Genomic DNA, 18,800 nt, shown 5'->3' on the forward strand with positions numbered 1-18,800 from the left:
TCTCAGATCTCCAATACACTTTTTAAAAACTCAATTTTGCAATTCACTTGATTTGTTCTGATTGTTAGGGTGGGACAGATAATCTCTTTTGGCTTTCTACATCCTAACTAGATGCAGAAGTCTTGCCTGAATATCAAGATCACAGTACTGCCAGATAGTTTTTAACCTGGTGGTTTGAGTTTGAATTGGCAAGACCTTGTAAGAGTTTAAGCCAGAGATTAGGCAACAACTCTGAATCATAAAACACTGTGGTTGAGTAGTATGAATGAAAATACATGAAATGTATTGCCTGATGTGTAATTACAGTCTAGGTAACAATAATAATTATTGTTCCATGGTGTTATGTGTCATTGTTCATGTTGATTTTCACATTGTTTCCAGAAATTCATTTAGAAATGTATTGGACACCTAGCTTTTCTAGCCTGTAATTCTGTTCATTTCCTATATTAAGACATCTCCCCCCATCTTGTAACCCAAGAACCATGACTGAATTTACAATTTAAACTAAATCAGGCACAATGCAGTCACTGATCATTTTAATATTGAGAGTTTTAAAGGACACATTATGAAAAAATTAAAATGCAAAAAGCAGCACAAAGTTAAATTAAATTATTTATTATGGAAAGATTAGTCAATCTAGTTACTCCCCTAAATTTTGCATGAATAAAATATTACAGAAATTTTCCTTTTGGGTGATCAGTATATAGATCAGAAACTCCCCAAAGAAGCTGTATTAATAAAGTTAACTCATTCCTTATTAATGCCCTAGGCATTTTAACAACATGCAAAGTGAAATATCCACCTCAAAAATGACTTTAACGATAAGTTATTTCTTTGCTTCATGTACACAATGGATAATTAGTTCAGAAAAAAAAATCTCAAAGGGAGAAAAAAAATAGCCAACTGTGAAATTCACAAATACTTTCTTGGATTGGGTAGAAATGCTATTCAGGCCAATACCAGAGATAAATTCTTTCTATCCTATTTACAATCCAGTCTTGATTAGTTAAGAGCTCATTTTCCAGTTTGTGAATTATCTAGGTCTTTGATTCTTCTCCTCCCTCTGGCTGATTACCTTTCCCATTTCTTTGCTCATTAGCACCTTCACCACAAGGGGAAGAAAATCCAGGTGAAAAGAAGAGATGATCATACATAGGAAATCCTAAATACTCTGATGTATGACTTTAAACATATAATCATTTTTCAGTTGTAAGTGTGCGTATATGCCTGTTTTTGTCTTTTCTTCTTTTTAAATTCTTCTGAGGCATTAGAGTTTCTTAGCTGAAGAGTAGGGCTATGTGGTCAGAAGTCCTTCCTTCCTTCCTTCCTTCCTTCCTTCCTTCCTTCCTTCCAGTTACTCATAACAGTAGAATTTGTTTTGACATAATAATAAAATCATGGAATATATCATGTTCTGTTATCATTTTGAAATTCTGCTACTTGCAGTCTGAAAAAGACCCTTAGGAAAGTACTTACCTCCATGTGGCTATCAGATTCTTTATTATGAAAAGAAGAAGATATTCATACCTTACTTACAAGGTTATGTTGAGATCAACTCAGAGAAATAGTAATTTAAATACTGTATTGGCTCTACAAAATTAAGAAATTGTTATGTTTTGAATTTATAAAACCTCTTTGTCAATTCTTGTTTTCTCTACTTCCTCTAAGAATTAAGGCTTAGCTGGGCATGGTGGTGTACTCCAGTAATCCCAGCAATTCCAGAGGCTGAGACAGAAGGATCACAAGTTCAAAAATAGTCTCGGCAAATTATTAAGATCCTAAGCAACTTAGCCAGGACCTGTCTCAAAATAAAAAGTAAACAGGAAGGGCTGGGGATATAGCTCAGTGGTAAAGTGACTTTGGGTCCAACCCCTGGTGCAAAAAAAGAAAAAAAGAAAAAGAACTAAGGCTGCTTTGGGAGAAGGTTCAATTGCCAAAGTTTATCTGTTTTTCCTTTTTTCTTCCTTTCTGTCTCTCTCCTTTTAATTCTCCTTTCTTTCTAACACAGTTATGAAATGCACTTTAGCAGAATAGTTGAAAAGACTAGGAACAATAGGGTTTTATTTTTGCTGATGGATTTCACTTATCAATTCTTCCCTATCTATTAAAATGAGTAAATACCTGGATTAGAACAGAGTCTTAGCAAAATGTTCCTCATTTCCTGTACATTTTCATAACTTTGGTTCTTAAAAGGAAGATATACCATGCAGACCAGAATTTTCTGTAAACTTAGAGTTCATAATACACATGTTTAATTGTCTAACAAAGTATTCTCCATTTTGTGATATTTTAAGAAATTGGTTATCCTGGTGATCAGTAGTTCAGTGTCTCCCATGACTGTTCCACCTTTTAGATGGATGACAATTATGTGACTCATGTTTGTGAGTCACAGATACAGCCTTAAATTCAATCTAAACTGAATCAATTACCTTGCCATAAATAATGGTCAAAAAGAAAAAGTTGTTACAATACAGTTTGTAAGCCTTTAAAACAGTAATGAGTTAAGAAGTTATTTAAAAAAAAAAAAAAACTATCTTACAGAATATGGAGAATATTTTCAAGTAAATGCCTGAGAAGACCTAAGGGGGAAAATGTGAAATTAGTTCTCTGTGAGAAATAAACCTCTGAAGAGTATTGCTTGTGGGTAAATTGTAAAAGAATAAAATACCTATTGGCAAAAAAGAAAGCTGAGGGGGAAGAAATGTTGCTGTTATCAAGAAACAACAACAATCAAGAAAAGTAAAATGAAGCAAGACATTTGCGACAAAGTGAATGCAGTGTGGATTAGTGCAGGGCCTCATGATTACTAGCAGCCTTAGCTGCCCCCTGCATGTCAACCCATCCTAAGTAGAAGGTGCCTTTCTCCCTATGATTATCTTAAAAATTAACAGATTAAACGGACCCTTTGAGATAAGAAAAAATACATTTTGAGGATTCGATGAGAACAGTGGAAGGGAAGAAACTGTTGAGGTTTTACTGCATCCTCTCTGTCTCATGGTGTCCCCAACCCTTTAGGAGAATACATTAGAGCTGAGTTCCTCCAAAAACACAGAACACTGCCTGGTATAAAATATTACCAAATAGATATTAAGTAAGTGAGACTACTGAACATCCCTCTAAGCTCTTTAGAGTATGAACTTGATTTTCATTTGACATGGTCTGGGTATGTGATTTGTTTCCATTGCTTCTCAGAGGCTAGTCTGACCAATAAAGAGTCTAAATTCAATGCATAGTCACCATTCCAGGCATCTCTTTCAAGTGGTTAGACATGTTTTATGCTGATGCTATTCTTTCAAATCACTACTCTGATCCAAAAGGCACACCAATGAATTACAAAATGAAGGAGAATTGGAGGAAGTATATATTGTAGCCAGTTAATGCTTATGTAATGACTATTTAAAAAGGTTTCATGGATTTTCCTTTTACTGAATGCCATGAACCACCAACATTTTAATATCCTACAAAGCCAAGGCTTAAAAATCCAACCAACTCTCCTTTTATTTCTTATTACTACATGAGGTTATTTTTAACTTCATGTTAAGTCCTATGATTCAGTATAAAGTCAGTATAATCAAAATGCTAAACAATATTGTGGAGTAATGGACAGGTGACGTGGGAAACTGATCAGGAGAGAAGAGTTGGATAAAAGGTATTAGCTGTTTAACCCAACCTGAAATTAATCCCTAGTACACATCTCATAAAACATGTTATTACAGTTTTAAGTTGACCCTATTTTTGAACAGATTTATTGAAGTACTATTCTATATGTTATACATTATGTACAACATAACATGGGGTGAATTGTTAAATAAAATGTATAACCAATTGCACATATTTAGGTGTGCAAATTTATTTTTTTAGTATATGTACATATTTTGAGACCATTACAATTAAGATAATGGATATGACCTTTTTGCCAATAACTTTCCATGTGACTCCCTCCCCGCATCTGTCCATGACGCATCTATTGATGCTATTTTTGTCCCTACAGAGTTTTCTAATGGCATAGTAAATTATGTACTTTTTTTTGTGGAGGTGACTGGCTTTCCACACTCAGAAAAGTTATTTTGAGATTAATCAATTTTAGTGTATGTAAATTAATATTTAGCTGAAAGTATATCCTGCAATTTATTTATCTAATCAGCTCTCAATGGAAACTTGGGATGGTCTCAGTGTTTTTCTTTCTTTCTTATGACAAATAAAGTTCTATGAATACGCCCATAACAAGTCTTTGTGTGAGTGTTACGGTTTAGATGCAGTGTCCCCCAAAAACTCACATGTAAGACAATACAAGGTTTAGAGGAGAAATGATTGGGTGATAGCCTTAACCTACTTGGTAGATTAATTCCCTGATGGGATTAAATGAGTGGTAACCAGAGACAGGTGTGGTGTGGCTGGAGAAAGTGATTCAGTGGGGGTGTGGCTATGGGGTATATATTTTGTATCTGGAGAGTGGAGTCTTTCTGCCTTCTGATCATGATGTGAGCAGCTTCCCTCAGCCACATTCTCCCACCATGATGTTCAGCCTTACTTTGAGCCCCAAGCAATGGAGGTGGCCTTCTGTGGACAAAAACCTCTGAAACTATGAGCCTCCAAATAATCTTTTCCTCCCTTACAATTGTCTTGGTCAGGTCTTTTAGTCACAGCAGTGAAAAAGCTGACTAAAATAATGGGCATATGTTTTGTAGCTGCTTTGGTAAATATCTAAAAAATAGAAAATCTGAAAGATCATATGGTAGGTATGCTTAACTTTTTTAGAAACTGCCAAACTATTTTTAAGAGTGGTTTTAGCATTGATGGTGTAGTTCCATATCTTCAGCAATATTTCTCAAGGGTATGTAGGTGTATCACTATTGTTTAGCATTTCTCTAATGAATAACATGGTTGAGCACATTTTCAAGTGCTTGCCACCCATAATCTTTGGAGAAATTATGTGTTCAAATTTTAGCAGGAAGGGTTTCTTCTCACTTGGTTTTGATAGTTTCTTAAAAGCTTTGAATTCAAGTCCTTGATTAGATATGATCTGCAAATATTTTCTCTCAGTCCTTGGTTTATATTTTTGATTTTCTTAAAAATAGGTGTGAGGAGCAAAAGGTTTAATTTCATTCATTTGAAATCACATTTATTATTTTGTTTTTTTACTTTCAAGGGTGATGATTTTGATATGTATATAAGAGAATCCCTAACATAAAATCACACTTGTATTTTCTTCAAGAAGTTTTAGAGTCTTAGTTTTTTTTTTTTTTACTTAGTTCTGTGTATTTTTAAGTAATTCACATATAAAATGTAAGATATAAATCAGGGATTACTTTTTGTTGCATATAAGTATTCAATTTTTCCAGCATTATTTGTTGAAAACACTGTATTTCGTTTTTAATGAATTGCCTTTATGCACATTTGCAAAAATCAATTGTTCACACAAATAATTTGTAGCTTATTTGTAGAATTCTGTATTCTGTTCCATTATTCTCTTTGTCTGTATGCCAATACACAGTATCCTGATTATTGTAATAAATGAATTAACTCTTGAATAATTAAAAGGACTTTTTAAATTAAAATGTTTTAGATTTTAAACTTAGTTGCTTATTAATTTTTTTGTAAGCCCTTTGCACATCCATTTGCACACTCTTGAATTTATGAATCAGCTTGTCACATTCCACAAGAGAATTTGCTGGTATTTTAATTGGCCTTACACTTTATCCACATTATAGCAACATGGATTCTTAACAGTAGTGACTCCTCTGTTCTAAGAATGCAGTATATCCTTCCATTTATGTAGGTCATCTTTATTTTTTCCCAGCAATGTACTAGTTTTCAGTGTTCCTGCCTTTCACATCTTTTATTAGATTTTCCTCTACTTTTAAAAAATTTTATCACTATTGTAAATACATTTATTTTTCAATTTCCAATTGTTTATTGCTAGCATATAAAAATATAATTGTTTCTTTTTCTTTTGACAGGTGTACTAGGGATTGGACTCAGGGGCACTCAACCACTGAGCCACATTCCCAACCCTATTTTGTATTTTATTTAGAGATAGGGTGTCTCACTAAGTTGGTTAGCACCTTGCTTTTGCTGAGGCTGGCTTTAAACTCGTGATCCTTGTGCCTCAGCCTCCCGAGCCACTGGGATTATAGGCATGCACCACAATGCCCAGCAATACACACAACTAGTTTTTATAAGTGGGTCTTATATTACTGCAATCTTTCTCAACTCACTTGTTACTTAAGTAGTTTGGGCAGGGCAGAGTCAAGTCTAGGATGAAACAAATTAGGCATTTATATCAGGTATAAAAATTAAGGCTGTGGAAAAAAATCTCAATGCTGAAGGTAAATAGTATTTTAATGAAATATTCTTAAAAATATAATACGAAAACAACTTTCTATGGGCTAGCTGTTTGCTTCTGTAAATCAAGTGTTTTCCTTTGTTGCTTTTGGGGTGGGGAAGTGCATTTGAATTATGTACACTACCAATCATGTCATATATGAATCAGACAGACTTACTTCTTCCTATGCAATCTGATATCTTAATTTATTTTTCTTATCATATTGGACATGACAGAACCTCTATCAAATGTGAAACAGAAGTTGGTAAAAAAATATATTCTTATCTTGTTGCATTCAGGAGGAAAACATTCAATATTTTACCATTAAGTACGAGATTAATTGTAGGGTTTTTGTAGATTCCCTTCATTAGGCTGAGAAATTTACCTTCACTTCTTAGTTCGCTGAGATTTTTCCTTCTTTAATTATAAAACAGATTTTTAAAAATTTTATTTCTTCAAATATCATTTTCTCCTGGGATTATCAAGATGATTATATAGTATATTGATATTTAGTTTGTAATATGTAAACTGCATTTTCAAGTGTTAAACTTATGAGAATTTTTAGGATGAACCACATTTTGTCATCTTGCAATGTCATCTTTAAATATTGTTGGAGTAGATGTGTTTAAATTTGTTAAAATTATTCCATCTATGTTTGAGAGGAACATTAGTATATAGTTGTATTTTTCTGTACTTTGTCAAGTTGTGGTATCAGGATATTTGCTCCATAGAATTAGCTGGGAGTATTCACTTTATTTTACTTTTCTGTAAGAGTTTGTATAGAACTGGAATTATTCTTTCTTTTTTTATTTTTTTTTTAATATATACATGACAGTAGAATATATTTTGAGATATTATACATACATGGAGTATAACTTATTGTAATTAGAATACCATTCGTATGTTTGTCCATGGTATGGAATTTTCTTGGTTGTGTATTCAAATAAGAATGTAGGAAAGTAATGTCCAATTCATTCTACTGTCTTGAATTGGAATTATACTTTCTTAAATGGTTTGCAGAATCCACTGGACTTGAAGTTTTCTTCATGGGATTGCTTTGAAGTAGAAATTTAACTTCTTTAATGTTTTCTAGTGCTCCTGGAATAAGATTTGATAATTTGTGTCCTAGAAATTTGTCCAGTTCACCTAAGTTTATGAATTTATTTGCATCAAATTAATCATAATATTTTGTCCTTTTGATATCTGTAGAATCTATACAATGTTAACTTTTCATTCTCTATATTGATAATTGCTGTCACTTCTGTGGTTTTTTGTTGTTTGTTTGTTTGTTTTTTACTGATCAGTATGGCTAACGTTTTAGACTTCTAAAGGAACTAGGTTTACCTTCATTGACTTTCTCCTTTATTTGTCAGTTTTCTATTGTATGATTTCTTCCACTAATTTTTATCATATTTTTATCTTGGGTTTAATTTGCTCCCCCTCCTTTTTTTTAAGCTTTTAACTGATAAAAGTTTAGGTGAATAATTTGAGCTTTTAATTTCTGATACAAGCATTTGGTGCTATCATTTTACCCTATGAGTAACTCCTACCCCTCCCCACCCAATACAAAGGCACTTTTGCCACTTAGCTACATCCTTTGACCTTTTGTTTTTGGTACCAGGGATTAGAGCAACACCCTCAGAACTTTTTTACATTTTATTTAGAGACTGGATCTCATTGAGTTGCTTAGTGCCTCCATAAATTATTGAGACTGGCTTTGAACTCATGAACTTCCTGCTTTGGCCTTCTGAGCCATTGGGATTACAGGTGTGTGCCACCTTGCCCAGTTTATTTTGAGACATGGTTTCACTACATCTCTAAGACTGGTAGCTGTAATGCTTTAATGCATATCACAAATTTTGTCATCATATTTTAATTTTCATTAATTTCAAAATACTTCATAATTTTTCATGATTTCTTCTTTTATAACATCTATTTAGAAGTATATTATTTATTTTATAAAAATTTTAGAATATTCCAAATATATTCCTGCTGTTGTCTACTAATTTAATTCTGTTATAGTCAGAGTACGTACTTTCAAAGAGTTGGATTATTTTTAAATTATTGAGACTTCATTCATGGGCCTGAATATGACCATCTCTTGCTAAATATTCTGAATGTTTCTGAAAAGACTGTATTGTCTTGCCATTCAGTGGCATGTTCTACAAATGTCAATTAGATAAGTTAATTGATAGTGTTTTTGAAATCTCTGATAGCTTCATTCTATTGTTCTATTAATTATTGAGAAGAAAGTCTGAAAATATCCAACTGTAATTGTAGGTTTTCCCATTGCTTCTTATAGCTCTATCTGTTTTTGCTTCATGTATGCTGAAGCTCTGTTATTAAGTGCATAAACATTTAGATTTGTTATCACCTCTGGGTAAATTGACCCTTCATCCTTATAAAACAAAGATTTTTGTCCTTGGTAATATTCTTGCTTTCATGTCTGTTTTGTCTACTATTAATACAGTAAGATTTTATTTGATTAGAATTAGTATGGAATATCTTTTCAATTGCTTCAATTTTATCCTATTTGCTTCTTTTTAATTTAAAATCATTTGTTATAGATAACATAAAGTTAAGCCTTTTTTTCCAAATTGAAAATCTCTGCTTTTTAAATTATTATTGTGTTTAGACCATGTACAATGAGCTCATTGGACAGTTAGGTTTAACTCTATCACCTTGCTATAGACTTTGTCTCATTTCTTCTTTATTGTTCTTTCCTCTTTTTCTGGTTTCTTTTGGATTCTTTTTATGACTACATTTTATACCTACTGATTTTAGCTATAACTCTTGATTATGTTATTTTAGTAGTGGTTTTAGAGTTTGCAGTAATTTAAGATACTCTTAGAACATATTTAAGGTGTTACAGTCTATTTCCAAATATAAAGCTTCACATACGGAGTTAGCTGCCTAGAGCAGTAGGCTTTAATTACTCCCTCAAACTTCTGTACTACTGTTACACACTTTACCTTAACATATAACCCCACACTACAGTATAACATATTTTTGTTTAAATAACTAATTCCATCCTAAAATGAGTTAAATTATAATAACAAAAAATACAAACAAAAACATGTGTTTACCCAGGTATTTACACAACCTCTGGCTCTCCTCAGTTCTATGTGTACATCTATACATTGACCTGACATCAATTTTCTGATCTCTGAAACATTTTATTCTCACATTTTCTATAGTGTAGGTTTCTTTTACTGTGCTCAAAAAGTTACTTATGTCACCTATATTTTTGAAAGATTTATTGTTGGATTTTGAAATCTAGATTGACAGTTACCTTTTTTATTTCCTTTGAGCACTTTAAATATGTTGCTCCACTATGTTCTAGCTTGCATTGTGTCTGATGACAAATCATAGCAGTATCCCTTATATTTATTCCTCTGTGCAAAACATATCTTCCACACCCCCAGCTGCTTTTAAGATTTTCTGTATATCCTTGGCTTGATTAATTTGATTATGGTGTTATTACCTTGGTGTAGTTTACTTTATGTTTTTCATGCTGAAATTTTGTTAAGTTTCTTTTTTTATGCCCATCCCCACCCACAATGGGGGATGATGAAGGAACATTGTAGTTTTAAGTAAAACTGGGAAATTTGGGCTATTAATTCTTTGAACTTGTTTTTCTGTGCCTCCTAACCTCCTTTGGGAACTCCATTTACATATATACTAGGTCTCTCCTAATTTCCAAGTTCACTGATCGGATTTCCCTCTCTCTTTGTCTCTCTTTCTCTCTGTTTTGTTTCTGGGAACTTTTATTGAAAGTCTGTAAGTGTACTAATCCTTTGTTCTGTAATGCCTGATGTGTTGTTAGTAACATAGTGTTTTTTTTTTTTTTTTTTAATCTACTTCATTATAGTTTTCAAGTTTGGTTTAGGTCTTTTATCCATATTCTGTGTCCTAGCTTTTTAAACACTTGTAATATACTTAGAATAATAGACTAAATGTAATTGTTAGATTTAGCATCATGTCAGGTCTATGATGGTTTAAATTTATTGATTTTCCTTTTATTATAGTTATATTTTCCTAACTTCTTTACATAACAGGTTATTTTTGATTGGATGAAACACATTGTGAATTATATCTTGGTTATTTCTAGATATTATTGTTTTCCCCAAAATATTTTCAATCTTTGTCCTGAGTTGTAATGAAATTACTTGGAAACCTGATCTTTCAGGTCTTGCTTTTAAGGTGTGAGGGACAGAGTGAAATCAGTGCTCAACCCAGAGCTAGCAATTCTTCATTTGCACTCTAGCCAATGCTGTCATCATGGGGTTTTCCAGTCTAGTTGGTGAAAACAGCCCCTGTTCCCAGATCCATGTAAAAACTAAATACTATTCCCTCTACTCCATTTCAGTCAGCTTGTTTTCTCAGTCTTCATAGTTTACTGTATGCATGAGGGTTTTATACCCTACTGCATACTCAAGAGTGATCCTTTGTAGATCCCCAACATTCTCTCTGCAGCTCTTTGCTTTCTGGTACTCTATTTTGTGAATTCTCTCTGGACTCTCACCTCTGTCTCTTGAACTCAGGACTAGAAACTCTCTAGAGCAATACTGGAGCTCATCTTCTTTGTTTTCCATCTCTTGGTGACCACTGTCCTGTACTGCCTAATGTTCAGGATCTTAAAAACCGTTGTCTGTTTTATAAGGTTTTTGTTGTGTCAGTTGGAAGTTAAACCCAGTCTCCATTACTCCATTTAGGCTACAGCTGAAAGTTTCTTTTAAGGACCTAGGAAGATTCTGTCTCAAGAAAATATCTGGCTACATAAAGTCATAAATCAATAACAGAGCTGGGAGCTATAGTATGCATTCTGAATCATATTCACTGTCCTCATTTTGTATAATTAATCACATTTTAATGGTTTTATTTGCTTTTGTACTGATACCAAAAAATTAACTGTCAGTATTTCAGTGTTGTGTTAAGGGGAAGCTGTGAAGTCAAATGAACAAATGGTAGTAAAGCAAGGAAGTTTAACAAATATAAGACAGAAGACCTTACATATTACATGACATATAATGAACACAGATTCAGATGAATTTCTAAAAAGCATATTTAGTTAATCATCAATTTTTCAATTGGTTAAGATTTTCAGAAGTAATACTTTTTATATAAACCATTACTTCCCCAAATTTTTAAAAACCAATAGTTCAATATACTTCAAGAGCTACAAACATACTATAATGTGACTTATTAATCTCCCTTTCATAATGTATCATAAAAACATTATTATTTTAAAGTAGGAATAAAAGCTAAATGAATGAAAGCATTTTATGCAATATAATTTCTAGTAGTGAATAACTGTAACATGTCAAAATGTTATGCATAGTGTCTCATTTCAATTTTACGACAACTTGTAAAGGTAGTATTACTATCAGACAGATGAGGAGTTGAGGCTCAGAGTGGCAATAAACAGCAAGTCAAAGATTCAAATCCATTTTAATGCTAAACTCTTCATCCTTATCTCCTAGACAACATCAACTCCAGAAGAGTGAGAACAGATATTTGCTGGGATAAATAAATAGAGGTTATTTTACTCGCACCCACCCTAATTTTTGAAATTTCCATTACTATAATTATTTATTTATTTATTTATTTCTTGTAAACTAGATGGATCATTTAAAAGTCAATGAAGGGCTGGGAATATAGCTCACTTGGTAGAGTGCTTGCCTCACATCAAGGCCATGGGTACAATTCCTAGTACCACAAACAAAAAAGTAAAAGTCGATGAAATGATATTACTAGATAATCTGAATTAAGATTCATCCTGGATTTTGGTGAAGAAAGGAGAATGAGAAGTATATATACTCTTGGGAATTTATGGACAATGGTAGAAAATCTTCCCCTGAACTCTGGTATGAAGCCAGCCTTCCCTTCAGTAGCTGCTCTAATAGTTTTCTAATTTATTTTTTCAAAAAAATCAGCATAGGGATAGGTGCTTTGGCACATGCCTATAATCCTAGCAACTCTAGAGGCTAAGGCACGAGTATTGCAAGTTTGAGGCAAGCCTCAGCAATTTAGTGAGATCATAAGCAACTTAGCAAAACCCTGTCTCAAAATGAAAAGTAAAAAGGGCTGGGGATGTGGCTCAATGGTTAAAATACCCTTGGGTTCAATCCCTGGTAATGAAAAGAAGTAAAATTAAATAAATTAATTAAGTAAAACAAAAAATAAAAAATAAGCATGGGGAAAATGTAGAAATTGATAATAATTGATAAGTTAAAAAAATTCCAGCTGGAGCAAACCTATAGTACAGGGACTCTTGTGTTTTATACATTCCATGATAAGACACAAAAGACAACAACTCCCTGTATTGCTCATTGCAGAGCTGACACCAGAAATATTATAGTTTTACCAGTTACTAAATTTTATTTTCTAAACAAGTAACAAAAATACTAGTTTCTAAGGGTGGAATTTAATTATAAATATTTCATTGGAAGGACTCCCACTTTTGCTGAGTCAGCCTTCATGGAGCTTGTAAAAGCTGTGCAGGGGTTATGTGGCATTAAATAGTCACTGAATAAGCCATGAGCATCCCTCATTGCTCCATAGATACCTAGATCTGACTCAATCTCTCAGCCTCTCTATTTTTGAACACAGGACTTAAGATAAGGCCAGGTGACAGTTTAAACCTAGGTCCAAACCACATCACTGACATTGTTTTCTATAGACAGTTAAATCACTGCAAAGTGAAAACAAGCAGGGGTATCAAATGTCCTGAGCAGGGACCAAGGACAAGATAATTGTTGACTATTGACAGAAATTCTTTCTTTATCAGATAAAAAGATTTTGTGTTTTTCTAAAGCCTGTTTTTAAGGTACCCATTTGAGGGAGGGAGTAAAGAAAAGTTGGAACAATGTATATTCTTAATTTCTCACCTTCTCAGTGCATTATGAAAAGATTCCAGTCCTAGGGCCTTCACTCACTACCTATGGAGTGCAGGAGAGTAATGTACTATGTCTAAATTTCAGCCTCTTCATATGAGAAAAAAGGGAGGAGGAAATCTGCATTTGTGCTTCACAATAATACAAATATATGAAGCACAGTGCCTGGCACAAGCAAAATGCTGTTAACAAATAGTTCTGAGATTGGAGATTTATAAATATTTAATGAACATGTCAAGGGCTTTAAAGGGCTTTAAATAACTACGTTATTTAATAAATAACTACGTTATTTAAAGAACTATGTGTTCTCATATATGTATATAGAAAAGTTACGTCAGATTCATTCCATTGTCTTTCCTTTTCCTATTCCCCCTCCCTTCCCTTCATCCCCCTTTGTCTACTCCACTGAACTTCTATTCCTTTTATATCCCCCTGCCTTATTGTGGGTTAGCTTCCATATGTCAGTGAAAACATTCCATCTTTGGTTTTAAACCCTTGAAAGAATAGAGGAAATCCTTGAAAAAAAATGACCTTTCTTTTTTACTAATATTCCACAGAAATTTCATATTACCCAATTATGAATGCAACAAACTGTAGTAGCATTATTGATAATCTATAACTCTGCACAGGTAGAAATCACAGATAGTCATTGTACAGTTGCTATGGATATGTCAAGCACTTAAGTTCATACTACATCAAAATTGCAGTAGTTAGTAAATCCTAGAAATTGTTGTGTAGTTCTTAAAAAATAACATGCATTATACCCCATTTTTAAAAATTGTGAATTTTATTTTAATATCATAGGAATCCTTCATAACCTTGAGAATTTTGTCTATTCTTAAAAGTGGAGGCTCTTGGGCTTCCCCAGAGTGCCAACAGAGTCCATGATACACACAAAAAGCAAAAGACTCTGTATTTACTTAGAGGTCAAGAAAGCATCTTTAGGAATGCTGATGGGGATCAACTTCTTCAGAGTCATTTTGAAGCTAAATGTATGCAATGCTGATCTCTCAGTAATTAACTGAGAAAGGGTTTCAGCAGCAATGAGGTGATATTGTAATAGAAGTATATTTACATATCAATTGTTCTTCCTCTATTAATTCCTCTAACAAAGCCATCATTCCTGACTATGCTCACCAGCTGATTCACCCCTGAATCTCTGCCTTTTCTCTAACTCTTACTTTAGCTGCCACAAATGACAGACAATATCAGTCTTTGCTTGCTAATTCTGTGCATTCAGACCAAGCATAGAATGTATATTTTGGTACAAATTTTTCTCAAGCCTAAAATATATGATTTATAAGGCTTTTGCAATGAGAATGAAAGGATTCACTTAAAATTGATTTCTGTAAGCTCTAATTATACAGTATATTTCATAATAAGCTTTTCAAAAAAAAATCTCAGCCTAGGAACAAAAACTCTGTTAGCAATAAATTGTCACTACAGTGATCAGTGTGCCAAATTTAATTCACAGATAAATAAAAGGAAACCTTGAAAGCCAAGCAGAGGTCTCATATGAGTGTAGGCATTGTTATAACTCTGTGATAGTTAAGAAACAAGCCTTTGCATGACATTTCAGAGGGTCTTGTTACCTTTATGTTTAAGACATATTTTAGCTGTCTCCTCTGGTTCATGGTCAACTGGTGTCTCCCCTGTCTGGAAACAGACACCAGCTGCTGATATTGGCTGGCCTATGTGCCCCCAGCACAATTTCTTTTTCAGAAATCTTAGCCCTTGCTTAGAAGCTGCCACAGTGGGTTGAATTATCCAATCCCTGTCATTAAAGGTGGCAGCCACGCACTTGAGAATGATGTGGGAAACTCCAGTGAGAGTGATAATTAAACTTGGAAAATGAAGGGTCACCTTCTTTCATTCAGCTCATTGGGTTTGGCATCAGAATAATTCCAAAACAGCAGGAGATATTCTCCTCTCAGCATGGCAATATCTAGGTGCACACACATTATTTCTACGGGTTCAAATGGGAATGCCATTTTAATTGTATTTAAAATGTTACCTTTGATAAGGGGAGTAAAAATCTTAGAAATTAGTTCTAAGAATACAGAAAAAGACTAATGAGTATAATCTAAATGGGGAAAGAATTAGAAACAAGAAAAGCATGAATTGTTTTCTCAGAAGAAAAAGCATTATAAAAGAAGAAAACTGGTGCAAGGGAAATTGAAAAGAACATTTAAATGTGTCTCTTCCTTTTACTTGACTGTGGAATACAAAGCAAGGGGTTTCGTCTCAGCTTTCTTGTCCACTTACTGTCATTTCTTGGTGGCCACTGGTATAACATCTTACTCCTATCCAAGGGAGGGCAGAAAACATGTGATCTTAAGACAAGCCATTGGTAGGAGTTATTTTTCCAGGAAAATGAGTTTTTTCCCCGACACATTGGCTTATCGTATAGCAATATTTGAGAAATTATATTTCATTCTGTTCTGGTGTTACATTAAAAAGTAATACTGAATTTAGCAACATAGGCAGGTGCTCTAGAGAATACTATTATTATACAGAAGCATGAATGTTAAAACAAAATGTCAAGTTCAAATTCTATCTTTGCCATACATTAGATGTACAAATTCAACATGTTACCAGACCTATGTGCCTCAGTTTCCTCATCTATGAAGCTAGGAATATAATAGTATCTTACAAATTTGTGGAAAGATCAAGTGAGTTTAAGATCCATAAAGATGTTATAATACTATCTATCATGAAGTACATGTTCACATCATCCCCATCATCATTATATTACATATTCAGCATCTAGCATAATACTTACTACTATATATATAATCAAGATTATATATATATAATATATATATAATATATATATAATATATTTATATAATATATATATAATATATTTATATACAATAAATATACAATATTATATAAATATTATATAGATTATATAGATTATAGATAAATATTATATAGATTATATATGTGTGTGTATATATGTATATATATATATATATATATATATATATATATATATATATATTTGTGTGTGTGTGTGTGTATATATGTATATATATATTTCTTTTTATTTTTGACCATTGTTTGTCCATGTCATTCTGAGATAACTTTCCCAAAAGATGTGAGTCCTTCAAAAACAAGTATCTCAGCCTCATTGTTCTGAAGAGTTAACTATAGTAAAGATATTTGCAAAATATAAGCCTATGAATTGGATATTTAAATAAGGTAAAATATTCTGAATAAGCAGACACTATAGATGTCAGATGACACTTGATAGTTCCCTCCATATCAGAAGGATTCCTATTTGATTATATTTTGTTTCAATGTAAGAGAGAATTTGAAAAAATTAGAGCTGCCTTAAATAGAAAAATTTTGATGGGCTACGCAATAGTTTCTATCTATATTCTTTTGTAAGATTTTGCAGGTAATCAGGTTACAGGCAAACATCCATGAATTCATCAGATTTAACAAAATTTATTAATAGAACACTTGAAGTGTTCTCTTTTTTCTTTGAAGGGTATATATAGGAAAATCTTTTCCACAGCATAAACATACACTACACCCAAAACCTCAACCTCCATTTACTACCAGCTCATTGGAAGAAATAATGAGAGATAAAGAAAGGAGGAGAGAGGGAGAGGGAGAGAGAGGGAGAGGGAGAGGGATAGGGATAGGGAGAGGGAGAGGGAGAGGGAGAGGGAGGGGGGGGAGGGAGAGGGAGGGGGGGAGGGAGAGAGAGAGAGAGAGAGAGAGAGAGAGAGAGAGAGAGAGAGAGAGAGAATAAATAAATGATGTTAATACCCTAACATAACTGAAGAGAAAATACTGTGTATTACATTTGAGCCTGATTTTACTACAGTAGTTGTGCATAGTTCTTTAAAAAATAAAAGTTTTATAAGAGATGGTTGACTCATTTAGTATAAGAGTGCTAAAATTATTTGGTAAATTATCTTCTGCTGAAAAAATATAAATAAAGTATATAAGATATTCTACTTCAGCCCTGTGTTTATATTTGAAATGATTTATAGTCTGCAATTTCTTCCTAAGGTCGTCACCTTCATAAATACCAGCCATATAGAGTGAAAACCAACTCAATAAAATGAGTATTTCATTTCTCTTCCTTCTGCTTATGTAGATACTTCTTCCATCTACATGAAGCCCATTTATAACAAAGTCTCACATTGTATGGGTTTTTATGAGTTCTTGAGCTTCCTTTCTTTTTTATCTTTCTATGCATCAGCAAAGCAACTGGCAGATCCTTTAATAAAATATATTATTCACATTAATATTTATAAGCCTATGAATTGGATGTTTAAATAAACATTCACCAACTTATGCCAATTCTCTTGTTTCAGATGTTAAATCACACTTACATTGTCTGGAAAGTCAGCCTTTAGTTCAGTGACACTTTGACACCAATATGCAGCTGTTTTTTCACTGATCAGCTCAATATTCAGGAAGGAGCTTTGTCCAGGGCCATACATGGGGCCAGAGGTGGTCCCCCGGATGATTCTGGGTGAAACATTTGTCACGATGTCCTGATGAAAGAGTAAAGATATTGGGTCTCCTTTTGGTAAAGAAAACTTACGATTTTTATTATACGCTCATTTCCATCTGACAATATTTTAGAAAGTCTCTTTGCATGCTTATTTGTAAAGAAGAATTTCTAACATACTTTAAATTATAATGAATATATACTATTTCCAAATGAAAAAGTTAAAAAATTGTTAACTTTAGCAAAATTAATTCTTTTAATTCTAGGTTTAGCATAGTGAAAAAAATTTAAATTTCCTGACATCGGTTTTGGGCATGCATAATTTAATTTCTAATTAAAAAATAAATAAAAGCATGATAGATAAAATGTAAAAACATCACTTCATTCTATTTAATCTGAGTAACTCCAATCATAGTTTAACTCCAATAAGAAAATGTGTGCAAAGAAAAGAATATATAATTTTCCTCAAAAATAATTCCAGTGTAAGTCAGCCAAGGAATACATATTAGAATTATTGGCTCACCAAACTAACAGGTTCTAACAAACTAACTGGGTCAAATTATCTACAGCATTGTAACTATACATTCACATTCAATGAGAAGAAAGTCACTTTTCTCTAGACTGAAATGAGAATATCAATAACTTCCTGATAAGTATAAACAGTAAACAGTAAAATTAACTTGCTTGTTAAGTGTAATTAACAATCCAGGACTGCTTCTAAAGCTGTATTAACAAAGAAGAGCAACATTCTTCCATTACTTAAAACTAAAAAGAAACAAAGAAGGAAAAATGTTTCTTTTGCCAACTTCCAATTAAAATTAATTTTGAGTAAAGGTCATTTAGTTAAGGATTTATCAGAATTAGTCTTTTAAGTACCCCTCCTCACCATCTTGTCACTTTTAGTGAGATAACATGAACCCCCATTAGTATATAGCAATTAAGGTCAATTTACATATTTTAATTAAGAACCACCCCATATAAAACAATTAGCGTAATAGGCATACTAACTGGATTTCATAACATTTGGACGTTTTTCCAACTAGATAGACAGGAAACCTTAATTAGCATTAATTAGTGCTGATCTGCATATGTTTGATAAGCC

General features: G+C 32.8%; 1 protein-coding gene across 1 annotated transcript in view; it reads right to left on the bottom strand.

Annotated features, from left to right (window-relative positions):
• Dpyd (dihydropyrimidine dehydrogenase) overlaps nucleotides 1–18,800 on the bottom strand; it is a 798,929-nt gene that overhangs the window by 325,808 nt on the left and 454,321 nt on the right. Inside the window, exon 14 of the mRNA XM_027935067.3 lies at nucleotides 17,577–17,741. Coding sequence (XP_027790868.1) covers nucleotides 17,577–17,741 — 165 coding nt within the window. The remainder of the gene's footprint in view (nucleotides 1–17,576; nucleotides 17,742–18,800) is intronic.

The sequence above is a fragment of the Marmota flaviventris genome, chromosome 10, assembly GCF_047511675.1.
Source record: "Marmota flaviventris isolate mMarFla1 chromosome 10, mMarFla1.hap1, whole genome shotgun sequence".
NCBI lineage: Eukaryota > Metazoa > Chordata > Mammalia > Rodentia > Sciuridae > Marmota > Marmota flaviventris.